This window comes from Lithobates pipiens, unplaced genomic scaffold (assembly GCF_037356315.1).
Source record: "Lithobates pipiens isolate NorthernLeopardFrog02 unplaced genomic scaffold, aLitPip1_a1.2 Scaffold_23, whole genome shotgun sequence".
In the NCBI taxonomy this organism is placed as follows: domain Eukaryota; kingdom Metazoa; phylum Chordata; class Amphibia; order Anura; family Ranidae; genus Lithobates; species Lithobates pipiens.
In genome coordinates, this window is record NW_027507785.1 from 170,300,590 (window position 1) to 170,322,121 (window position 21,532).

The 21,532-nt window shown below is 41.9% G+C and overlaps 1 protein-coding gene across 2 annotated transcripts in view; it reads left to right on the forward strand.

Moving 5' to 3' along the window:
- Positions 1 to 21,532, forward strand: part of KIFAP3 (kinesin associated protein 3) — a 115,297-nt gene that overhangs the window by 70,195 nt on the left and 23,570 nt on the right. For both annotated transcript variants that reach the window (XM_077452600.1, XM_077452599.1), the window contains exons 14-16: positions 725 to 890; positions 12,649 to 12,774; positions 14,009 to 14,107. In XM_077452600.1, coding sequence (XP_077308726.1) covers positions 725 to 890; positions 12,649 to 12,774; positions 14,009 to 14,107 — 391 coding nt within the window. The remainder of the gene's footprint in view (positions 1 to 724; positions 891 to 12,648; positions 12,775 to 14,008; positions 14,108 to 21,532) is intronic.

Sequence of the window (21,532 nt, forward strand, 5' to 3'; positions counted from 1 at the left end):
TGAGTCACAGGAGTGCAATTCGTTTTGCTTTGATTGGACACAGCTGATCACATGGTAAAGAGCCTACATCATAGGCTCTTTACAGGGATTGCAGATGCAGTATGTCAGACTGAAACACCACACCATATCATATATGGCGACCAGTCAGAAGAATACAACCACTTTACGGCCTTCATTCTGCTATATGGAGGGTGGCAAGTGGTTAATCAATAAATGTAAAAGAATTTTACAAAAAGGCATACAGTATATACTACATGTTATACTAACAGTGGGGCTGCAGTGCTTGTGTGCAGTAATGTGTGCACTGCTCAGAGCGGTGCTACAAGGGGAGGGGAAGGGCAGCTAACACAGACTTGCTGTCAGGCAGGGAGGGGAGGAGGAGGACAGAGGAGAGCAGAGTGCAGGGCTGTGGATGACAGAGGCACGTAAACTGACCACAGTGTCAGGGCTCAGCAGCCATAATATACCATAGTCATTTTACAGAGGGGATGCAGGAACTGGCAGGATCAACCAGGTATTCCAGGTGTTACAGGGGGGCAAATTACACAGCACAAGCACTATGCTGCTATTCATTCTATAATGGAAAATTGACAATTGCATTTTCCCGCAATATGAAAGCTGTAGATCAATGGCAATCTATGAAAATTAGCCCACTGCAAAGTTTGAGCAGCACATTTTTGAACTGAAGCAAACCAAAGTTGTTTTTTTCTTTTTTTTGGCATAGGATTATGTTGGTGATTTAGCAGCACAGATTTCAAATGAGGAAGAAGAAGAATTTGTCATAGAATGTCTTGGGACATTAGCTAACCTCACTATTTCTGATTTGGACTGGGAACTGGTTCTTAAAGAATACAAACTTGTCCCTTACCTCAAGGACAAACTCAAGCCAGGTAAGTCAGTTGTTTGTTTTCCAGCAAAGTTTTTCTTTTTTAAGTAATAAACATATTTACAAGATGTCAGTAAAGAGGAGCTCCAGATAAATAAAGTATACAGTTAAAGTACATTTGTATGAATATGGCTAAAGTGTTAGTAAAGGCCCTTTGTTGCTTTATATCTACAGGTAAGCCTATAATAAGGCTTACCTGTAGGTAGAGTACATTTCTTCTAAACATGCACTGTGAAGATTGAAGCTCCGTCAGCGGTGACTGTACACCCTTAGGGTCCTTTCACACGGGGCGGATCAGTTCTGATCCGCCCCGTGGATATCCGTTTGCAGGGAGATGACAGCTCCGTCTCTGCACACTGCGCAGGGACGGACCTGTCACAGCGCCGCTCTCCCCTATGGGAGATCGGATGACGACGGACCGCAGTGCCCGTCGTCACCCGATCCGATCCGCAGACGGATGGAAAAATAGCTTTTTCCTCCGTTACACTTTTTCGGATCGGAGCGGGTCGGATGTCAGCGGACATGTCACCGCTGACATCCGACGCTCCATAGAGCTCTATGAAGCACCCGTTCAGGTCCGCCTGAAAAACTGACAGGCGGGCCTGAACGGGACGTCAGTGTGAAAGGGGCCTTAGAGGGTTTCATTTTCAGGTAAGTCTTTCATAATGTGCTAGCACATGATACAGTCTGGCACATTATCCTCTTAACCAGCTGGGAGAAGGTTTTTTTTTTTTTTTTTTTTTTTTTTTTTTTTTTTTGTTTTGTTTTGTTTTTTAAGTTTACTGCCACTTTAAAAGAAAAAAGCTAGATTTAAAGGACGAAGGGGACAAGATTAGAGGTTTATAGTAATGTTTTAAGGATACCTCGTAGTAATGTTACAAGATTATGTATTTTTTTTTTTTTTTTTTTTTTTTTTCCCTTTCCCGCCGAGCGTACGCACATCTGCGTACTCGGCTTCCGGGGGTTATACCGGGATGATGCCCGCACCTGCAGGCATCATCCCGGTACCGATTTTTACAGCAGGCGATTGGCTATCCAGGCATAACAACCGATGCGGCTAAAAGCCGCTCGGCTGTTATGCCGGAGGAGCGGGAGGGGACGCCCCCCCCTCCCGCCGCCTCTCGCCGCTGTTACCGGTGCTCCCGCTCGATCGGGAGCACCGATTAAAGATCCGTCGGCTCTGGCTGCTGGGGAGGAACTGGAACGAAGCCGTAATCGGCTTCGTTCCAGTCTCCTCATCGTAAACACGGAAGCGACGTCATGACGTCACTTCCCGTTTACTCGGCTGCCAATGGCGCCGGTTTAAAAAAAATATCCGGTATTCAGAATCGCCGTTTTCGGTGATCTGAATACACTGAAGTGTAAAGGAGGGGTGGGGGGTCTTTTAGACCCCCGATCCCTCCATAAAGAGTACCTGTCACCACCTATTACTGTCACAAGGGATGTTTACATTCCTTGTGACAGCAATAAAAGTGATCAAATTTTTTTATTTTTTTTTTAAACAATTTAGTCATTTAAAAATAAATAAAATAAATAAAAAAATAAAAAAAAAATTTTCAAAGCGCCCGCCGTCCCCGCGAGCTCGCGAAGCAAAGAAAACGCATGCGGAAGTCGCGCCCGCGTACGTAAACGGTGTTCAAGTCACACATGTGAGGTATCGCCGCGATCGTCAGAGCGAGAGCAATAATTCTAGCAGTAGACCTCCTCTGTAACGCTAACCTGGTAACCGTAAAAAATGTTTAAAGCGTCGCCTATTGAGATTTTTAGGTACCGTACTTTGTCGTCAATCTACAAGTGCGCGCAATTATAAAGTGTGACATGTTTGGTATCTATTTACTCGGCGTAACATTATCTTTCACATTTCGCAAAAAAATTGGGCTAATTTTACTGTTTTGTTTTTTTTTTATTCATGAAAGTGTCCCTTTTCCCAAAAAGTTGCGTTTAAAACACCACTGCGCAAATACCGTGTGACATAAAATATTGCAACAATCGCCGTTTTATTCTCTAGAGCCTCTGCTAAAAAAATATATATAATGTTTGGGGGTTCCAAGTAATTTTCTAGCAAAAAATATGGATTTTAACTTGTAAACACCAAATTCCAAAAATAGGCTTAGTCATGAAAGGGTTAAAATACAATGATAATGTAGTTGTATGAGGAGACCAGTTTAGGTGTAGAAGTAACTTACTAGAATACATTTTAAAACTGTAGAAAAAAAATATCTTCTGCATAAGTGATAAGCCTTGGGATATTTTGTTTATTATTCCTGGTGGTAAGTTCATGTTAAAAATATTTTGTATTGTCCTGCAAGGGATAGACAGTACATGTCTAAAATGGTAACATTTTACAGAATAAATATGTATTTTAGATTAAATTATGTGTACAGACAGTTCACAGTTTCTATTGAAGCTTTTTTTTTTTTTTTTTTTTTTTTTTAATCTACTGGCTTAAGAAATATCTTTGCTGTTCTCAACATGCAGCCTGATTGCATTTTGTTGGTAGCACTGTCCTAATTGTGCTTGTAAAGTAGATTCTGATCATTTAATCTTGGTAAAATGTAATTTAGCTGTTCTTCATGTCAGCACATTGCAAAAATGTTAGAAGCACTACATTGATCTTCTCTAATTATGCTTACCAACCAGTAGACGAATCCTTTGGCAACAGTTATGTCACTGAGCCGTGTACAGTGCCGTTTCAGTTACTGCTCCTACACAGAACTTTTAAGCAAGCATTAAGACCAATCAGTGATAGGTAAAAAAGTGTCTAGAATTTATGCATGGTATGTATTCAGTTCTATAAATAAACCTAACAAAGATAGATCAGTTCTGACCATACAGCCCAAGTTGAGTCAACCATCTTTCTGTTAAGTGAGTATTGTGCTCTGATATGGACAGAGTTTTAGTAGAAATATAAAAAAAAAGGGTGTTTGGATTGGGAATGTGGATGATGCCATGCTCCAAGACTATGGTGCCTGAACAGAATTGCCCACAAGGGTAGTGCAGCAACATACATAGGTCTACTCACATCTTATCTTATGGGATATCTTACCAGCTATATCCATGTAATTTCTAGTGTTAGGAGTCTCAATGTCCTGGAGAAGTGTTTCCAAGTACTCGAGGAATTAAAGGATAAGTTTGCCTTTGGGTGGAACGTGTAACGTCAACTAACATGTAACTTCAACTAGTACAGGGGTTTCCAACCTGGAGCCCATGGATGGGTTTCAAGGGTTCTGTGAGGGTCAGATAAAAAAAATAACATTTACATTCACTATACAACCTTCCCCTTTGCCCCAATCAATGGTTTCTCATTGAAATTCAAGAAAATGCTACCTGCGACTGCATATAGTACCAAATGCTAAGTCTCTCCACAACTGCCCATTTTGTACCACTAAATAATAGCAAGTGCTGAAGTAATAATAGCAGAATTAAAATGTATTTGTCTAAATTGCACATGATGACTGCATTTCCAGAGGTAAAACTCTACAAGACTCTGGTCCGGCTGCACCTGGAGTATGCTGTCCAGTTCTGGGCACCAGTCCTAAGGAAGGATGTACTGGAAATGAAGCGAGCCCAGAGAAGGGCAACAAAGCTAATAAAGGGTCTGGAGGATATTGGTTATGAGGAAAGATTGCGAGCACTGAACTTATTTTCTCTGGAGAAGAGATGTTTGAGAGGGGACATGATTACAAATACCATACTGGTGACCCCACAATAGGGATAAAACTTTTTCACAAAAGGAAGTTTAACAAAACTTGTGGCCACTCATTTAAATTAGAAGAAAAGAGGTTTAACCTTAAACTACATAGAGGGTTCTTTACTGTAAGAGCGGCAAGGATGTGGAATTCGCTTCCACAGGCGGTGGTCTCAGTGAGGGGCATTGATGGTTTCAAGAAACTATTAGAGAAGCACCTGAATGACCACAACATACAGGAATATACAATGTAATACTGACATATAATCACACACATAGGTTGGACTTGATGGACTTGTGTCTTTTTTCAACCTCACCTACTATGTAACCTACTCTTTCACTTTTATAATGAGTGGTCATTCGTATTTGCATTAAAAGTACTGAGTTTTTAGTTAAGATTGTTTTCTTTTTGAAACTTTGTGTATGTCATGATCTATATGTATGAGGCAATCAAATTTCAATACATTTAAAGTACATATATTCATTGCATGCAAAGTTGTGTTTATGTGAATATTTCTGGGGAGGGGCTATATAGCATTCATCAGCTTCCTAAAGGAGTCCATGACTTGAAAAAGACTAACAATCACTGAACTAGTGGATGTGCAGAGTATATTACATCAAAGTGCATCACATGTACTTGTGTATTGATTTTCTTCTTCTTCAACCATCCACCATAGAAATGGTCTCTTAAGTAGCAATAGGAAATCTACAAATTTCAGTTTTTTTCTTGTTCCAGTCATGTTATCAATTGCACTGTGGGATAAGATAGGCAGACTCTGTCAGTGGAAATTAAACTACTCTCATTTTTACAAGGCCCAATGACCATGTTAAAAATAGAAACATAACTGGAACAATGTTTTGCCACAAATTACTGATCTGAACATAACTCATTGATAGTGTGGTGGCCCAGAAATGTTGTTATAGAGGAACAGGTGGGAACAGAGATGCTGATATAGGTGTCTCTGTGGCCTGTTACTGAGTTGGAGCCAGGGGAATATGTTTAGTAGTATCATAAGTCTGGATTTGGTTGTTTTTTTTTGGGGGGGGGGCTTTGATAAAAATCAAGAGCATGCCTCTCTAGATTATGGTCTGTAGCGCTCACCTCCAGCTGTGCTTGTTTGGTCTAAATTGTCCCGGTATTCCCATACACTCAAGATCACTTTCAGGACCGTCTGAATATGTATTGCGATATATGCAAACTCAGAATCCCTGTTTATTAACCTTCATTGCGGTATGATTATGTCAGATTTTTGCATCTCAAAACGGTACATTGTTCTGCATAGAAATTTGGCATTTTATATTGTAGGCCTGTAATTCTTAGGAATACCTCACTTAACCACTTGCCGAGCAGCTGCCATCATTTTACTGTTCCCGAGAACCATCGTAGCTATACGTTGGCTCGCGGGACCAGGATAGCAGACGCGCGTGCCTGCTGTACAGCGGGGGTGCCAATGCTCGTGGCCAATGGTCGTGATGACCGCCGGCCACAAGCGACCACGAGCACGAGAGACAGAACAGGGATGAGTGTGTGTAAACACACACTTCCCTGTTCTTTTCTGAGAGGAGTGGCAGATCGTGTGTTCCTATTAGTTAGGAACCACGATCCGTCACTTCCTCTAGTCAGTCTCCTCCCTTTTCAGTTAGAAACACGTACTAGGGAACACAGTTAACCCCTTGATCACCCCCTAGTGTTAAGCCCCTTCTTTGCCAGTGTCATTTTTACTGTAATCAGTGAATTTTTGTAGCACTGATCGCTGTATAAATGCCAATGGTCCCAAAAATGTGTCAAAAGTGTCCGGTGTGTCTGCCATAATGTCTCAGTCCGATAAAAATCGTAGATCACCGACATTACTAGTAAAAAAATAATAATAATAAAAATGCTATAAATCTATCCCCTATTTTGTAGACGCTATAATTTTTGTGCAAACCAATCAATATATGCATATTGCAATTTTTGTTAAAAAAAAATTTAAGAATATATATCGGCCTAAACTGAAAAAAAAAGTTGTTGTTTTTTTTTTTAGTTTTTTTTTTTTAATGAGGATATTTATTATAGCAAAAAGTACAAAATGTGTTTGTTTTGTTTTTTTAATTGTTGTCTTCTTTGTTTATAGCGCAAAAAAATAAAAACCGCAGAGGCGATCAAATAGTACCAAAATAAAGCTCTATTTGTGGGAAAAAAACAGACATCAATTTTGTTTGGGTGCAGCGTCGCACGACTGCGCAATTGTCAGTTAAAGCGACGCAGTGCCGAATCGCAAAAAATGGCCCAGTCATTCAACAGCCAAATCTTCCAGGGCTGAAGTGATTAAATCTGTCCAAACAAGAGTCTAGTAATCATTCCATTCCAGATATGATGAAGTTTGAAACACAAAATCATAAATTATAATAAAATAAATAATTATCAAAAACAATAATAAAATGTATTTAATAATGTAATCAAAAACGCAGAAATTTGCTCAGTCGCAGAATTGTCGCTGTTGTCACTTTCAGTGTCTGATGACAAATTTCCCCACTAATCACTATTGCCTATTTCTGCAAGTGATTTCTTATTTACTATCGTTTTCTAGCTGGTCAAAAAATGCTATGGACACTTTTTCGATGCCATGGACATTCTCAAGTTTCCAGGCAGATAGAATGGCATACAGTTCCTTGCTAAATCATTCACCCCCTTGGCTTTTTACCTATTTTGTTACATTACAGCCTTTAGTTAAATGTTTTTTTAATCTGAATTATATGTGGTGGATCAGAACACAGTCTTAAGTTAAGTCATAAAACTATTTTTCAGAAATAAAAAAAACTGATAATTGGCATGTGCCTATGTATTCACCCCCTTTGTTACGAAGCCCATAAAAAGCTCTCATGCCACCAATTACCTTCAGAAGTCGCATAATTAGTGAAATTATGTCCACTACCTGTGAGCAATCTAAGTGTCACCTGATCTGTTATTACATATACACACCCTTTTGAAAGGCCCCAGAGGCTACAACACCTAAGCAAGAGGCACCACTAACCAAACACTGCCATGAAGTCCAAGGAACTCTCCAAACAAGTAAGGGACAATGTTGTTGAGAAGTACAAGTCAGGGTTAGGTTATAAAAAATATCCAAATCTTTTATCCCTAGGAGCACCATCAAATCTATCATAACCAAATGAAAAGAACATGGCACAACAGCAAACCTGCCAAGAGATGGCTGCACATCAAAACTCAGACTGGGCAAGGAGGGCATTAGTCAGAGAGGCAGCACAGAGACCTAAGGTAACTCTGGAAGAGCTGTAGAGTTCCACAGTAGAGACTGGAATATCTGTACATAGGACAACAATAAGCCCTAAGCTCCATAGAGTTGGGCTTTAAAGCGGGAGTCCACCGGGACTCCGCATTTTTTTTTTAAAGCCAGCAGCTACAAATACTGCAGCTGCTGACTTTTAAAATAGTGACACTTACCTGTCCAGCGCGCCCGCGATGTCGGCACCCGAAGCCGATCTCTCGATCGTCTCTCGGGTGCTGCCGCTGCCATCATCTTGGGTATGGGAATCAGGAAGTGGAGCCTTTCGGCTTCATTTCCTGGTTCCCTACTGCGCATGCGTGAGTCGCGCTGCGCAATAAGGATGGACCCGCTGCCTCTGGGATCTGTGTGTTTCCCAGCAGGCAGCAGGGGACTTTCGGAAAGCGGCGTAATCTATGCCCCTTTCCGCAGAGAGCTATCCCGGAAGTGGGTGCAGATACCTGTACTGTACAGGTACTGTACAGGTACCTGCAGGGTTCCGATGAGCGGAAGGTCCACTTTAGGGTGGACCTATGCTTTAATGCACAGTGGCCAGAAGAAAGCCATTACTTTCAGCAAAAAACAAGATGCCACGTTTTGAGTTTGCGAAAAGGCATGTGGGAGACTCCCAAAATGTATGGAGGAAGGTGCTGTGGCCTGATGAGACTAAAATTGAACTTTTTGGCCATCGAAGAAAACAATAGGTCTGGTGCAAACCCAACACATCATATCACCCACAGTGAAACATGGGGGTGGCAGCATCATGCTTTCAGAATTTTTTCAGCAGTCGGGACTGGGAAACTGGTCAGAGTTGAGGAAAAATGGATGGTTTTAAATACAGGGATATTCTTGAGCAAAACCTGTACCACTCTGTGTGTGTGATTTGAGCCTAGGGCAGAGGTTCACCTTCCAGCAGGAGAATGACCTGCAACACTTGAGTGGTTTAAGGGGAAACATGTAAATGTGTTGGAATGGCCTAGTCAAAGCCCAGATCTCAATCCAATAGAAAATCTGTGGTCAGACTTAAAGATTGCTGTTCACAAGAGCAAACCATCCAACTTGAAGGAGCTGGAGCAGTTTTGCAAGGAGGAAATGGGCAAAAATCCCAGTGGTAAGATGTGGCAAGCTCATAGAGACTTATCCAAATTAACTTGGAGCTGTGATAGACACAAAAGGTGGCTCTAAAAAGTATTGACTGGGGGGTGAATATTGCACTTTTTCTGTTATTTTTTCCTATTTGTTTGCTTCACAAAAGAAAAAAAAAACCTCTTCAAAGTTGTGGGCATGTTCTGTAAATGAAATGATGCAAATCCTCAAACAATCCATATTAATTCTAGGTTGTGAGGCAACAAAACATGAAAAATCCAAATCGTGGTGAATAATTTTGCAAGGCACTGTCTATCATATAAAAGTGCATGCAGGGCACTGGACAAAGTACTAGGGAAATATTCCTTTAAATATCGTGCCTGGGGGGTGTCTGTAGTATGCCTGTGAAGTGCCATGTGTTTCCCGTGTTTAGAACAGTCCCTGCACAAAATGACATTTAATGGAAATAACGTCATTTAAAACTGCTTGCGGTTTTAATATTATATCTGGTTCCTGCAATATGGTTGAAAATCATTGAGAAAAATGGCATGGGTAGCCCTCCCTGCCCATTACCAGCCCCTTTGGGTCTTGTACGCATATTAAGGGGAAGCCCGTACCCATATTAAAAAAAAGGAATACGTGTGGCCCCCAGGCCCTATATACTCAGAACAGCAGTATACAGGCGGTGCAAACAAGACAGGGACTGTGTAGGTTTGTTGTGTTAAGTTGAATCTGTTTGTAATTTTCAACTGGTACATTTTTAAAGTGTAGCTCCAGTCAAAAAAACTATTTTAAGCTTTTTGGAAAACATAGGGAAGGGTTATCACCCCTGTGTAATTTGTTTTGCTGCCCGTCTTTTTCAGAGCACGCAGACAGCACGCACAATCTCCTACCGCTGACTGCAAGCTCTATTTAAAACTAGCAAGATAGTTAGCTATATAGGTGGATATAGCGGTGTATACTGGGTTCAGAGCACGCAGACAGCACGCACAAGCTCCTACCGCTGACTGCAAGCTCTATTTAAAACGAGCAAGATAGTTAGCTATATAGGTGGATATAGTGGTGTATACTGCGTTCAGAGCACGCACAATCTCCTAACACTGACTGCAAGCTCTATTATAAAAGATAGATATATCGCTAGCTATATAGGTGAATATAGCGGTGTATACTGCGGTCAGGGCACGCAGACAACCACTACAGAAGATCAAGAACGATAACGATCAGTGTATACTGTGTGGAAGGTACACAGAACACCCACTAACTGCTACAGACGCCAACACACTACACAAGGGCGCAGCGCTGGCGGCCTTATATAGTGTGGGGCGTGTACTACACAGCCTGAGCTATGATTGGCCACAGGCATCCTGCCTGTGGCCAATCATGGCTCTCCTCGCTGCCGGCGCTGTGATTGGCCAAGCATGCGGGGTCACAGTGCATGCTTGGCCAATCATGAGCCAGCAATACACTGCGCCATCGCAGTGCATTGTGGGCCGTGAGCGCCACGCGAATTTGGCGCGAACGGCCCATAACGTTCGGAATTCGCCGAACGGACGAACAGCCGATGTTCGAGTCGAACGTATGTTCGACTCGAACACAAAGCTCATCCCTAATGGTAAGCAACAAAGTGGTTAGCCATGAAACCTGTTCTTCCAAGGTGGAAACCAAGCCAATCAACTCTGCACACAAATTGGCACCATCAATCCCGAGATGTACAAGAAGATGCTTTACTTTTTGAGGAAGCATCTGATCTGTTTTACTTTAATATTCTGCGTGACAATGGCCCCAGAGATCAGGATTGTAAAGACTTTTATGCAGGGAAAATAACGGACCTAGAAATAGAACATGTTTTAAATCTTTCCGACGGAATCAATTCCTATTGGGAAAACCGTTCGTCTGTATGCTAGTCTGACGGACCAAATACGACGCAAGGGCAGCTATTGGCTACTGGCTATTTAATTTCCTTTTCTAGTCCCGTTGTACGTCATCGCGATTGAAACAATCGGACGTTGGTGTGATTGTGTGTAGGCAAGTCCGTTCAGTCGGAACGACCGTCAGTTTATTCTGATGGAAAGTCTGGTTGTGTAAACACGTCGTTATAGAGTGAGAATGTAGTAATGCAACATTGCACTTCCAAAATCAATAGCAGAATTGTGATAAGTTGGGCAACCTACTAGGCAAGTACCTTTGTTATAGAAAGCATGACATTCATGGAAAACCTTTTTAAAGCATTCTGTTGGAAGAGGCCGCAGGGAGGTTGGATGGGCATGGGCTATTGTGCAGTTCGCTTGTCAACCCCATGCCAGTGCTGCTCCTCAACAGAATGACAGAATAGATATCAGTGAGGCATGCTGAGTCTTGATGTAATTTTGAATAATGGAACATGTATTCCATAGGGACAGGAGGCTCACCAACAATACAAATTGTTTTAGTATTAAGACGAAATGTACAACAGGGCATGCTTGGACTTGTAGTAGTAGAGAGACGGGCTACATCAGTGGGGCTTGTTGAGACCTTTGCTTCTACAGACACAGAAATTATGCAAATCTGCTTTACTCATTTCCTCTGCATTATAAATGGGACAAAGCAGACCACCTGTTACAACTGTTCTATATTGTATAGATGCACTGTATCTGTACAGGGAAGTGCAGTACCTAGCAAAACCCATAGTTGTGCAGAATTATTGTGCATCTGATATAAAGTACAAGTCCCAACAAAGCCGTGGTAATGTGTATCTGGTTGCCATGTTTTACCCGTCCACCACACACACACACACACTGCTCTTTCTCTAAAGAACTACATGTGGTGTTAGCTGCTTCTCAGTTATAATCACTGAGCTGTCCATTTCCTGCACTGGAAATATAACATATAGTTGCATAGTTAGTCAGATTGAAAAAAGACACAAGTCCATCCAGAAGGCAAAAAACCCCAGCAGAGCATGATCCAATTTGCTAAAGCAGGGGAAAAAATTCCTTCCTGATCCCCCGAGAGGCAATCGGATTTTCCCCGGATCAACTTTACCTATAAATGTTAGTGCCCAGTTATATTATGTACACTTAGGAAATAATCCTGGCCTTTCTTAAAGCAATCCACTGAGCTGGCCAGAACCACCTCTGCAGAGAGTCTATTCCATATTTTAACAGCTCTTAAGGTGAAGAAACCTTTCCCTATTTGGAGATGAAATCTCTTTTCCTCTAGACGTAAAGAGTGCCCCCTTGTCCTCTTTGTTGACTGTAAAGTGAATAACTTGTTCACTATATGGACCCCTTTTATATATTTGTACATGTTGATCATATCCCCCCTTAATCTCCTCTTATCAAGAGTGAATAAATGCAGTTCCTCAAATCTTTGCTCATAGCTGAGCTCCTCCATGCCTCTTATCAGTTTAGTTGCCCTTCTCTGCACTTTCTCCAGTTCCCCGATATCCTTTGAGAACTGGTGCCCAAAACTGAACTGCATATTCCAGATGAGGTCTTACTAAAGACTAAATCCTGATTAAGTAAAATGGAGCATCGGAGGTTCCGGTTAATGGTATAATAGGAAATCAGAGGTAAACTTTCATGAGAAGGAATTTACCAGTAAATGTCAAAACAATGTGGAAAGTCTTCTTCTCATCATACTGTAATGGTGTATCTGATACAAATTCACTACTTATGAGTTAACATTTTAGTATTATAGATATAACATATTTGTTTATTGTTGCTGCCTTTTCCTTTTTGATCTAGGAGCTGCAGAAGATGATCTTGTGTTGGAAGTGGTTATAATGATAGGAACAGTGTCTATGGATGATTCATGTGCTGCTCTGTTGGCAAAATCTGGGATCATTCCAGCTTTGATTGAACTACTGAATGGTGAGTGTTTTGCACAGAACATTACATGTTGCTCTCAAATAAGACATAACGGATAGTGTATATATAGTATGTATTACGTTTAAAGTCAAATGGCAGCACATTTTTAAAGCCTTGGGCAAAACCCTTGTGTAAACATGCATAATACAGATTATAAAACATCTTAAACTGATCACCACAGGGTCACTTACCTTCCCAATGGCTTTTTAAGACCTGAATGCCCCTCTTTCATGGTTCCCTCTTATTCTAGTTCAGCCTTTCTTGGAAGGCTCAAATATCTGTCCTTAAAAGATGTTATCTTGGGTATCCCATTAAAGAAGAGTGAAAGGTTAAGCTGCTGTTTTTGTTTCTGAGCGGACTCATTTTAGCCTATATTTTTGACTGGGTTCTTGATATGCTTTTTTACTGTTTCCATCATACTTACCATGGCCATGTTTTGCTTTCTAGATACTGTATAGGGGTCTGATATCCCTTCTAACCCAGCAGCGCACTATTTATGCCCTTTCTTGGTCTATTACATTATTAAATTATAATCTATTATTATTCTAGGGACTGTAGGCAGGTCTAGTGAATGCTTTGTGTGGCTACTTTCCTCCTGACGACTTTAAATGATCACATCCCATACCTCCTGAACGATGCTTGTGTTCAGTAGCTCTGTCATTTTCTTCTGGTGGGTTCTGTCCTCTAATTTATAAGCCAGTATGCTTTGTTGGCAGTATTTCTTTAACAATTATTCAGAAATGTTTTGTTTGAGATTTTTTTTTCTAATGCTTTCTGGTATAATTCTTGTCCATTTTCCTACTTTGCAGACAAGCTTTAAGGCTTTCTGTGTCCCAAAATACATTTACGGGAAGAAAAAAATTTGTTATTGCACAAACCCATTAGAAAGGAGTGTATATCAGGAGTACTGAGTCTTTCTCATGTAAATTCACTTCTCGTATAAATATTGCAGTCAAAGATATACACATATTGGGATGGCATTTAGCCATGTAGTGCCCTGGAGGTAACCTTTTACCACCTGTTACAATTGTTGTTGTATACTGTATAAGTTACCAGTTACCTAAGATATTTAATTAAGGAAATTAAGGAACACCTTAGTCAGTCAACATGTAGTATGGATTTTCGGTTCCTGGAAAGATGAATTCTTGTGTCCAGTTGTAAATATATATTCGTAAGGTTTATATAATCCCTGTATTTGTGAAATTGGACCCTTTTTTTTTTTTTTCTTGTCTTACAGCCCAGCAAGAAGATGATGAATTTGTTTGCCAAATTGTTTATGTATTTTACCAAATGGTTTTCCACCAAGCAACACGGGATGTCATCATAAAGGAAACTCGTATCCTTTTTTTTTATATATACCAAGAAACTGTCAAAAATAAAAGGTGTAACTGCATGTATCCTTATAATTGTGTAAGTAAGATTTTGTCAGTTAACCTTGCTGTATGCTCAAAAGGTATACAGATATTGAATCTGAAGGTCAAGCCTTAAGATGCATTCAAAGACTACACCCTATCTACCTTATACTGCCCATACACTGGTAGAATTTTGATTGGAAAATTAGATTTTAAGAACATTTGTTCGATTTTCATTCTTGATCACGGTTACAAGTAGGACCAGAATGGAAGTTTTTTTTTTTTTTTTTTTTTATTTAAAACAAATTTCTAACTGTGAAACCTTATTTACTCCAAAATCAAATGTTAATTTTTCACATTTTTAAATGTATGGTTAAACATTTATCCAGAAATCTACAAGTGTATGGCCAGCAATGCTCCAATCCATTTTGTCGAGATTCTGATGATCAGCGATACTCTATTGCTTACCTGTTTAAAATGCAGGAAAGGTATTCCCAGTTGAAGCCATTATAAGCTCCTTGTTATTTCTGGTTTTATTACTAACAGAAAGCAAAAGGAAACAAGGTTTATGTATTGAGACGTTTGTCATAGCCACTGTCACATTCATGCCTGCCTTGGAAGGTTGAAATAGATTAGTCACACAGCAAACAGGAAGTTACATAGTCATGGGTGTGCGCACAGCCTATTGCATTAGGGTGTGCACCCCAAAACTCAAACACGTGTGTGTATTAAGGGACCCGGTCTTTGAAGGTTTACTAACACAGCCCGCAAAAATGGGTGCATTTGCAGACCCGAATGTCGTTTGTGCAAGCAAACTAGATATTTTTTTTAGAAAGGAGGGGGCGGGCATCAGAGAGGAGTGAGGTCTAAGTAACAGGCGGCGCCGTGTGTGAGACGTAGTGTCCTTGTGGAGCACACAGTCCACATGCTGAGGGATGGAAAAGCTGACAAATGCCAGATCAGGCTCACCTGAGGCTTTTAAAAGACAGACACTCTCATATCAGAAACCTTTAAGAGTAACTGAGGATAGGAAGTCTGACGCACTAGAGGACACAGGGACGCTGGGTCACGGGAGGACACAGGCATTTCCAGTACAGGAAATACAATTGTTATTCAGCACCAAAATCTGATCTTCATGGTGGTATTGTTTTTCTAAACTATTGCACAGCAAGTGGTATATTTTTTCCTAAGTGCCTCTGCTTTTGTGCTTGGCACTAGGACTTCCAAAACCACCGCTAAGGTGCCAAAAATTCCACCCCCAGGCTCTGGGAACTCTAGTCATGCCTCCACACTGTCATCCTCTCTGGCGATACCAGACATGGCAAACCAGGGTGAGTCTTTTGATCCAATTGGTGATGCAACTGCTTCTCACACTTCAGCCCCTGTATACGTGACTGAAGATGCATTTTCCTCTGCCTTGCAGGGCCTAGAAGTAAGATTAGCGGCTTTAATCACATCCTCTATCCAAGTGGTTAGGAAGCGTGCTAGATACTCCTCCCCCACCTCAGACTCTTTACCAAGGGAACAATGGGGACAGGATGAGGTATGACCCTCAGGTGATCGAGAGGAAAAAACAAGCCGATCATTCCTCTGTGGAGGAAACAGTTGATGATTCAGCTTTTCAATCTGAGGTACAAATCCTTCCGGAAATGGTTCGTTCCACTTTCATGCTACCCCTAACAGAGTCAAACGAAAGTCCGGTTTCTTCCTTGGGTTCTTTAAAACCTTTACAGCCTTTTCATGCATTTTCGGTCTATGCATTAATAGAAAAGCTTATTTATGCTGAATGGGATGATCCAGATAAGCATTTTCTCCCTCCAAAGTGATTCTCAGTCCTCTATTCCATGGAGGAGAAATTCACCAAAAAGTGGAAGGTTCCACCATTTGACGCTGCGATTTCCAGTGTGAATAAAAGTTTTTAACTTGTCCAGTAGACAATGCACAAATGCTTAAAGATCCAATAGCTAAAAAGTTAGAATTCATGTTTAAAATTCTCTTTTTCCTTGGCAGGGACCGTTACTCAGCCAGCAGTCACCGCAATAGGCATCTGTCAGTCCCTAAAGGACCATTTCACAGAGGCTCTTAAAGAGCTCCCTGCACAACAGGCCTGTGAGTTGGCTGAACTACCAAAGGCATTATGTTTTGCCATAGACGCTATGAAGGACTCTGTTCACCAGGTGTCCCGCCTTGTGCTTGTGCTAGTACACATGCGTAGGACCCTTTGGTTAAAAAATTGGTCAGCCGAAGCACCTTGCAAAAAGCTTCTGACTAGTTTCCCCTTTCATGGGGAGCGGCTATTTGGCGATAATTTGGATAAATACATCCAAACAATTTCTAGTGGGAAGAGTTCTCTTTTGCCAGTCAAAAGAAAGTTTAAACGTCCTTCATTTAAACTGAGTTTTTCTCCTGTGACAGGGGTATCCGCCTCTAGGCAGTGATGACAGCCTCCGCTGTCAGACTCTAGAGGGAAACCTCAGGGTCAGACCCAGGCAAAAAAGAAGACCTGGGGCCACAAATCTGCAAGGCACAATACTAAAGCCTCGTCATAAAGAGGCATCCCCCTTCACCAGAGTGGGGGGAAGACTTATGAAATACTCAGAAGTCTGGCAAAAGGAAACTCATGACAGATGGGTCATCTCCACGGTGTCCCTAGGATACAAACTAGAATTTTGGCAGTTTCCACCATCTCATTTTCTGAGATCAAACGTCCCCAAAGATCCAAGGAAAAGGCAATCTCTGTTTCAAGCATTAGACTAATTATTGTCTCAGGGGATGATCATACAGATTCCCACAGAGGAGCAAGGTTTGGGGTTTTATTAAAACCTGTTTACAGTACCAAAACCAAATGGATATGTCAGACCCATTCTAGATCTAATGAATCAAAATCAATTCCTGAAAATCTTCTCCTTTTGCATGGAGTCAATCAGGTCAGTAGTTTCTATCCTACAGGGAAGAGAACTTATGGCGTCCATCGACATCAGGGATGCATATCTGCATGCCCCTATATTTCCCGCTCACCAAAGGTTTCTGCAATTCCTAGTACGACAGCAGCACTTTCAGTTTGTAGCCTTGCCCTTCGGGCTAGCTATAGCACCCCGGGTTTGCACAAAAGTACTGGCCCCACCTCTAGCCAGGTTAAGGGCGCAGGGCATAACAACCTTGGCATATCTAGACAATCTATTGTTCATACACCAGTCAGTGGCCGATTGCAGAAAAGTGTGTGCATTACAACCAGTTACCTGGAAAGTCTGTGTTGGATTCTCAATTTACAGAAGTCTTCCTTAAAATCGATGTGAAAGCTGGAGTATTTGGGCCTGATCATAGACACAGCCCAGAAAAGGGTGTTCTTGCCTCTGGCAAAGATCAACTCCATACGAGAGCTGGTGCGGATGGTCAGGTTGAAAAGAATTCCCTCAAGTCGCCTTTGTATAAGGTTGTTAGGAAAGATGGTGGCTTCATTCAAAGAAGTCCCCTATGCCCAGTTCCATTCAATCCAAGCTTTGGACTTGCTAATGCGGCTGTCCCCAAGAGTGTCCCAAAACCTCAGTTGGTGGTTACTAACCCAGAATCTGCTGAAAGGAAAATCCTTCAGACCAATCATCTGGAAAGTAGTAAAGACAGATGCCAGCCTCTCAGGCTGGGGAGCAGTACTAGCGAAAACGACTGTCCAGGGACAGTGGTCAAAAACCAAAAGAGCCTTGCCCTTCAACTTCCTAGAGATTCGGGCAGTGCATCTGGCTCTGAAAGCCTAGATTTCCATGTTAAGAGATTGTCCTGTCAGGATCCAATCCAACAATGCCAAGGCTGTGGCTTAGATCAATCACCAAGGGGGCACCAAGAGCCTCTCAGCACAGAGAGGAGATGAACCATATTTTAACTTGGGCAGAAAGGAATGTTCCGTGCCTATCGGCAGTCTTCTCTGCCGGGAGTAGAGAATTGGCAGGCGGACTACTTAAGTCGCCAGCAGTTATTCCCAGGGGAATGGTCTCTTCACCCCTACATTTTTTGGGCTATTTGCCAAAGATGGGGGATTCTGGGCGTAGATCATCTAGCGTCCAGATTCAACATGAAGTTGGTCAACTTTGTGTCCAGGACAAGGGATCCACTTGCATAAGGAACAGATGCATTGGTGACCCCGTGGGATCAGTTCTCGCGATCTATGCATTCCCCCCTATTCAGTTGCTGCCTCAACTTCTTTGCTGGATAAAAGCTAGAAAGAAAGCCCCTGCTCTCGCAGGGACCGATATTCCATCCTACTTTACGAATGCTAAATTTAACCGGCTGACTATTGAAACTAACATTCTGAAGAAACGTGGGCTTTGATGATTGTTAGGAAATCAGCGTCCAGAGCTGTCTATTAGAGTCTGGAAGGCTTATGTTTCCTGGTGAATCCAAGTGTTGGCACCCTCAGAGATATATCATAGGCAGAATTCTTGCCCTTCTACAATTAGGCGTAGAGATGAAATTGTCCTTGAGTACTATTAAGGGCCAAGTCTCAGTCTTATTGATCTTATTTCAAAGACCACTTGCTACGCATTCTTTACTCCGGGGTTTCATGCAAGGGGTGATGCAGATTAATCTGCCAGTTAAATCACCTTCGAGCCCTTGGGACTTGAATTTAGTTTTGTCAGTGTTACAAAAACAGCCATTTAAACCGATACAGCATATTCCCTTAGTCCTTCTGACAAGGAAGCTGGTGTTCTTGGTTGCTATATACTCAATAAGGAGGGTTTCGGAATTGGCTGCTCTTTTTGTAAAGAGCCATATTTGACTATTCATGAGGACAGGGTGGTGTTACGCCCTCGTCCAGATTTGTTGCCAAAAGTGGTCTCAGGTTTTCACCTGAACCAAGATATTGTCCTGCCATTGTTTTTTCCAAAACCATGTTCCAGGGACGAAAAGTCACATTGTGACTTGGATGTGGTGAGGTGAGAGCAGTGAAAATCTATTTTTAAGGGCAACTGCTCAGATTCATATGACGTCTTATTTATTCTGCCAGAGGGTCCTAAGAAAGGACAGACAGCGTTGAAATCCATTGTCACCAAGTGGATTCAGCAAGTTATAATTAAAAACTTATGATTTAAGGGGTAAGTCTCCTCCTTTTCAAGTTAAGGTAAACTCTACCGGGTCGGTTAGTGCTTCCTGGGCAGTGTGTCACCAGGCCTCCATGGCTCACATCTGTAAGGCCGCAACTTTATCTTCAGTACATACATTTACAAAATGTTATCAGGTGGAGGAGGTATGAGGATATCAAATATTAATAAAATGATCTGTGGAGGTTACTGATGCATGAATAATAAAGTGAAATAATCCACAATAATGTGCAAAAGTAAACACAAATAAAATCCAAAGGATAATGTGTGTGCATCAAAGAGTCCAAATCATGGTGAATAGATAATGACAATAAGCATAAAAGTTCATTGTAGTGATGAATCTTTTAAATATCTATGTAGTGAAAATGATGATGTTCTTCCTGACTAAACAGTCACGTAATGCTCACAGAGCTCTTACTTTTAAGTGGAGAAAGATGAGCCTCAAATCAGTATCCTGTGGTGGGATGGAATATCTGCCGTCTGTGTTCCTAAATTATATCCGTATGGGCGATCCGGATATGATCCACGGTCTACTGAGTGAGTCTTCTCTCTGTTATCAGCTGAGTTAGCCTCCAAGTCTCGTGGTTCCGTGGTAAAAGTTTAGTGTTCGTCATTCAGGGAAATAAAAGAAAACATGCCTCCCATAGTGTAATATATAATGGTAATGCAATTTATTAAAGATACCAAATAGCCCCTTACATTCAAAAGGTTAAAAACAAGCTTATCTATGTGTAGCCTCATGTCAAACACGCTCCTTGCGTCACTTCCGGTTACTCGAACTTCCAGCCACGCATTACAATATTCCCCAAAATGTGAGGGGTGTATTCACTTTTGTGAGATACTGTGTATATATATATATATATATATATATATATATATATATATATATATATATATATATATATATATATACACACACACACACACACACACACACACACACACACACACACACACACACACACACACACACACACACACACACACACACACAGTATCTCTCAAAAGTGAATACACCCCTCACATTTTTGGAAATATTGTATTGTATTTTCATGAGAAGAAATGACACTTTGCTACAATGTAGAGTAATGAGTGTACAGCTTGTCAAACTGTGTGAATTTGCTGTCCCTTCAAAATAACTCAACACCGCCATTAAAGGGGTTGTAAAGGTAAATGTTTTTTCACCTTAATGCATTCTATGCATTAAGGTAAAAAAATATCTGACAGTTCCTGCGCCCCCAGCCCCCCCGTTTTTACTTACCTCACCCCTCGAAAGTCCCACGCTCGTCCCCCGACATCCTTTCCACCGTTCAGCCTGCCCGCTGATTGGCTGGAGTGGATGGATGGAAAGCAGCGCAGCCATAGGCTCGCGCTGCTGTCAATCACATCCACTGATGCTGAGCACCGTGGGGGTGGGGCCGTGTGATACAGCGGGCGGCTATAGCCGCTGGCTGTATCACGGGAGCGCGCCCGCAGATGCTTTTCACAATGCGAGGGAGCTCGCATGAACGTGAGAAGCATCTGCGGGAGGAAGCAGAGACAGCCGCCGAGGGACCCCAGAAGAGCAGGTTCGGGGCCACTCTGCAAAACGAGCTGCACAGTGGAGGTAAGTATAACATGTTTGTTATTTTAAATAAAATTTAAATTAATTAATTGACCACTGGCAACTGGGCCCAAAGTGTCAATATTTTGTGTGGCCACCATTATTTTGCAGCACTGCCTTAACCCTCTTGGGCATGGAGTTCACCAGGGCTTCACAGGTTGCCACTGGAGTCCTCTTCCACTCCTCCATGATGACATCACGGAGCTGGTGGATGTTGGAGACCTTGTGCTCCTCCACCTTAGGTTTAGGGATGCCTCACAGATGCTCAATAGGGGTAAGGTCGGGAGACATGCTTGGTCAGTCCATCACCTTTACCCTCAGCTTATTTAGCAAGACGGTGGTCGTCTTGGAGGTGTGTTTAGGAATACTGCCCTGGGGCCCAGTCTCCTAAGGGAGGAGATCCTGCTCTGTTTCAGTATGTCACAGTACATGTTGGCATTCATGGTTCCCTCAATGAACTGTAGCTCCCCAGTGCTGACAGCACTCATACAGTTCCAAACCATGACCCTCCCACCACCATGCTTGAATGTAGGCAAGAATCATATGTCTTTGTACTCACCTGGTTGCTGCCACACACACTTAACACTATCTGAACCAAATAAGTTTATCTTGGGTCTCATCAGACTACAGGACATGGTTGCAGTAATCCATGTCCTTAGTCTGCTTGTCTTCACAAACTGAGGGATTTCTTGTGCATCCTCTTTAGAAGAGCC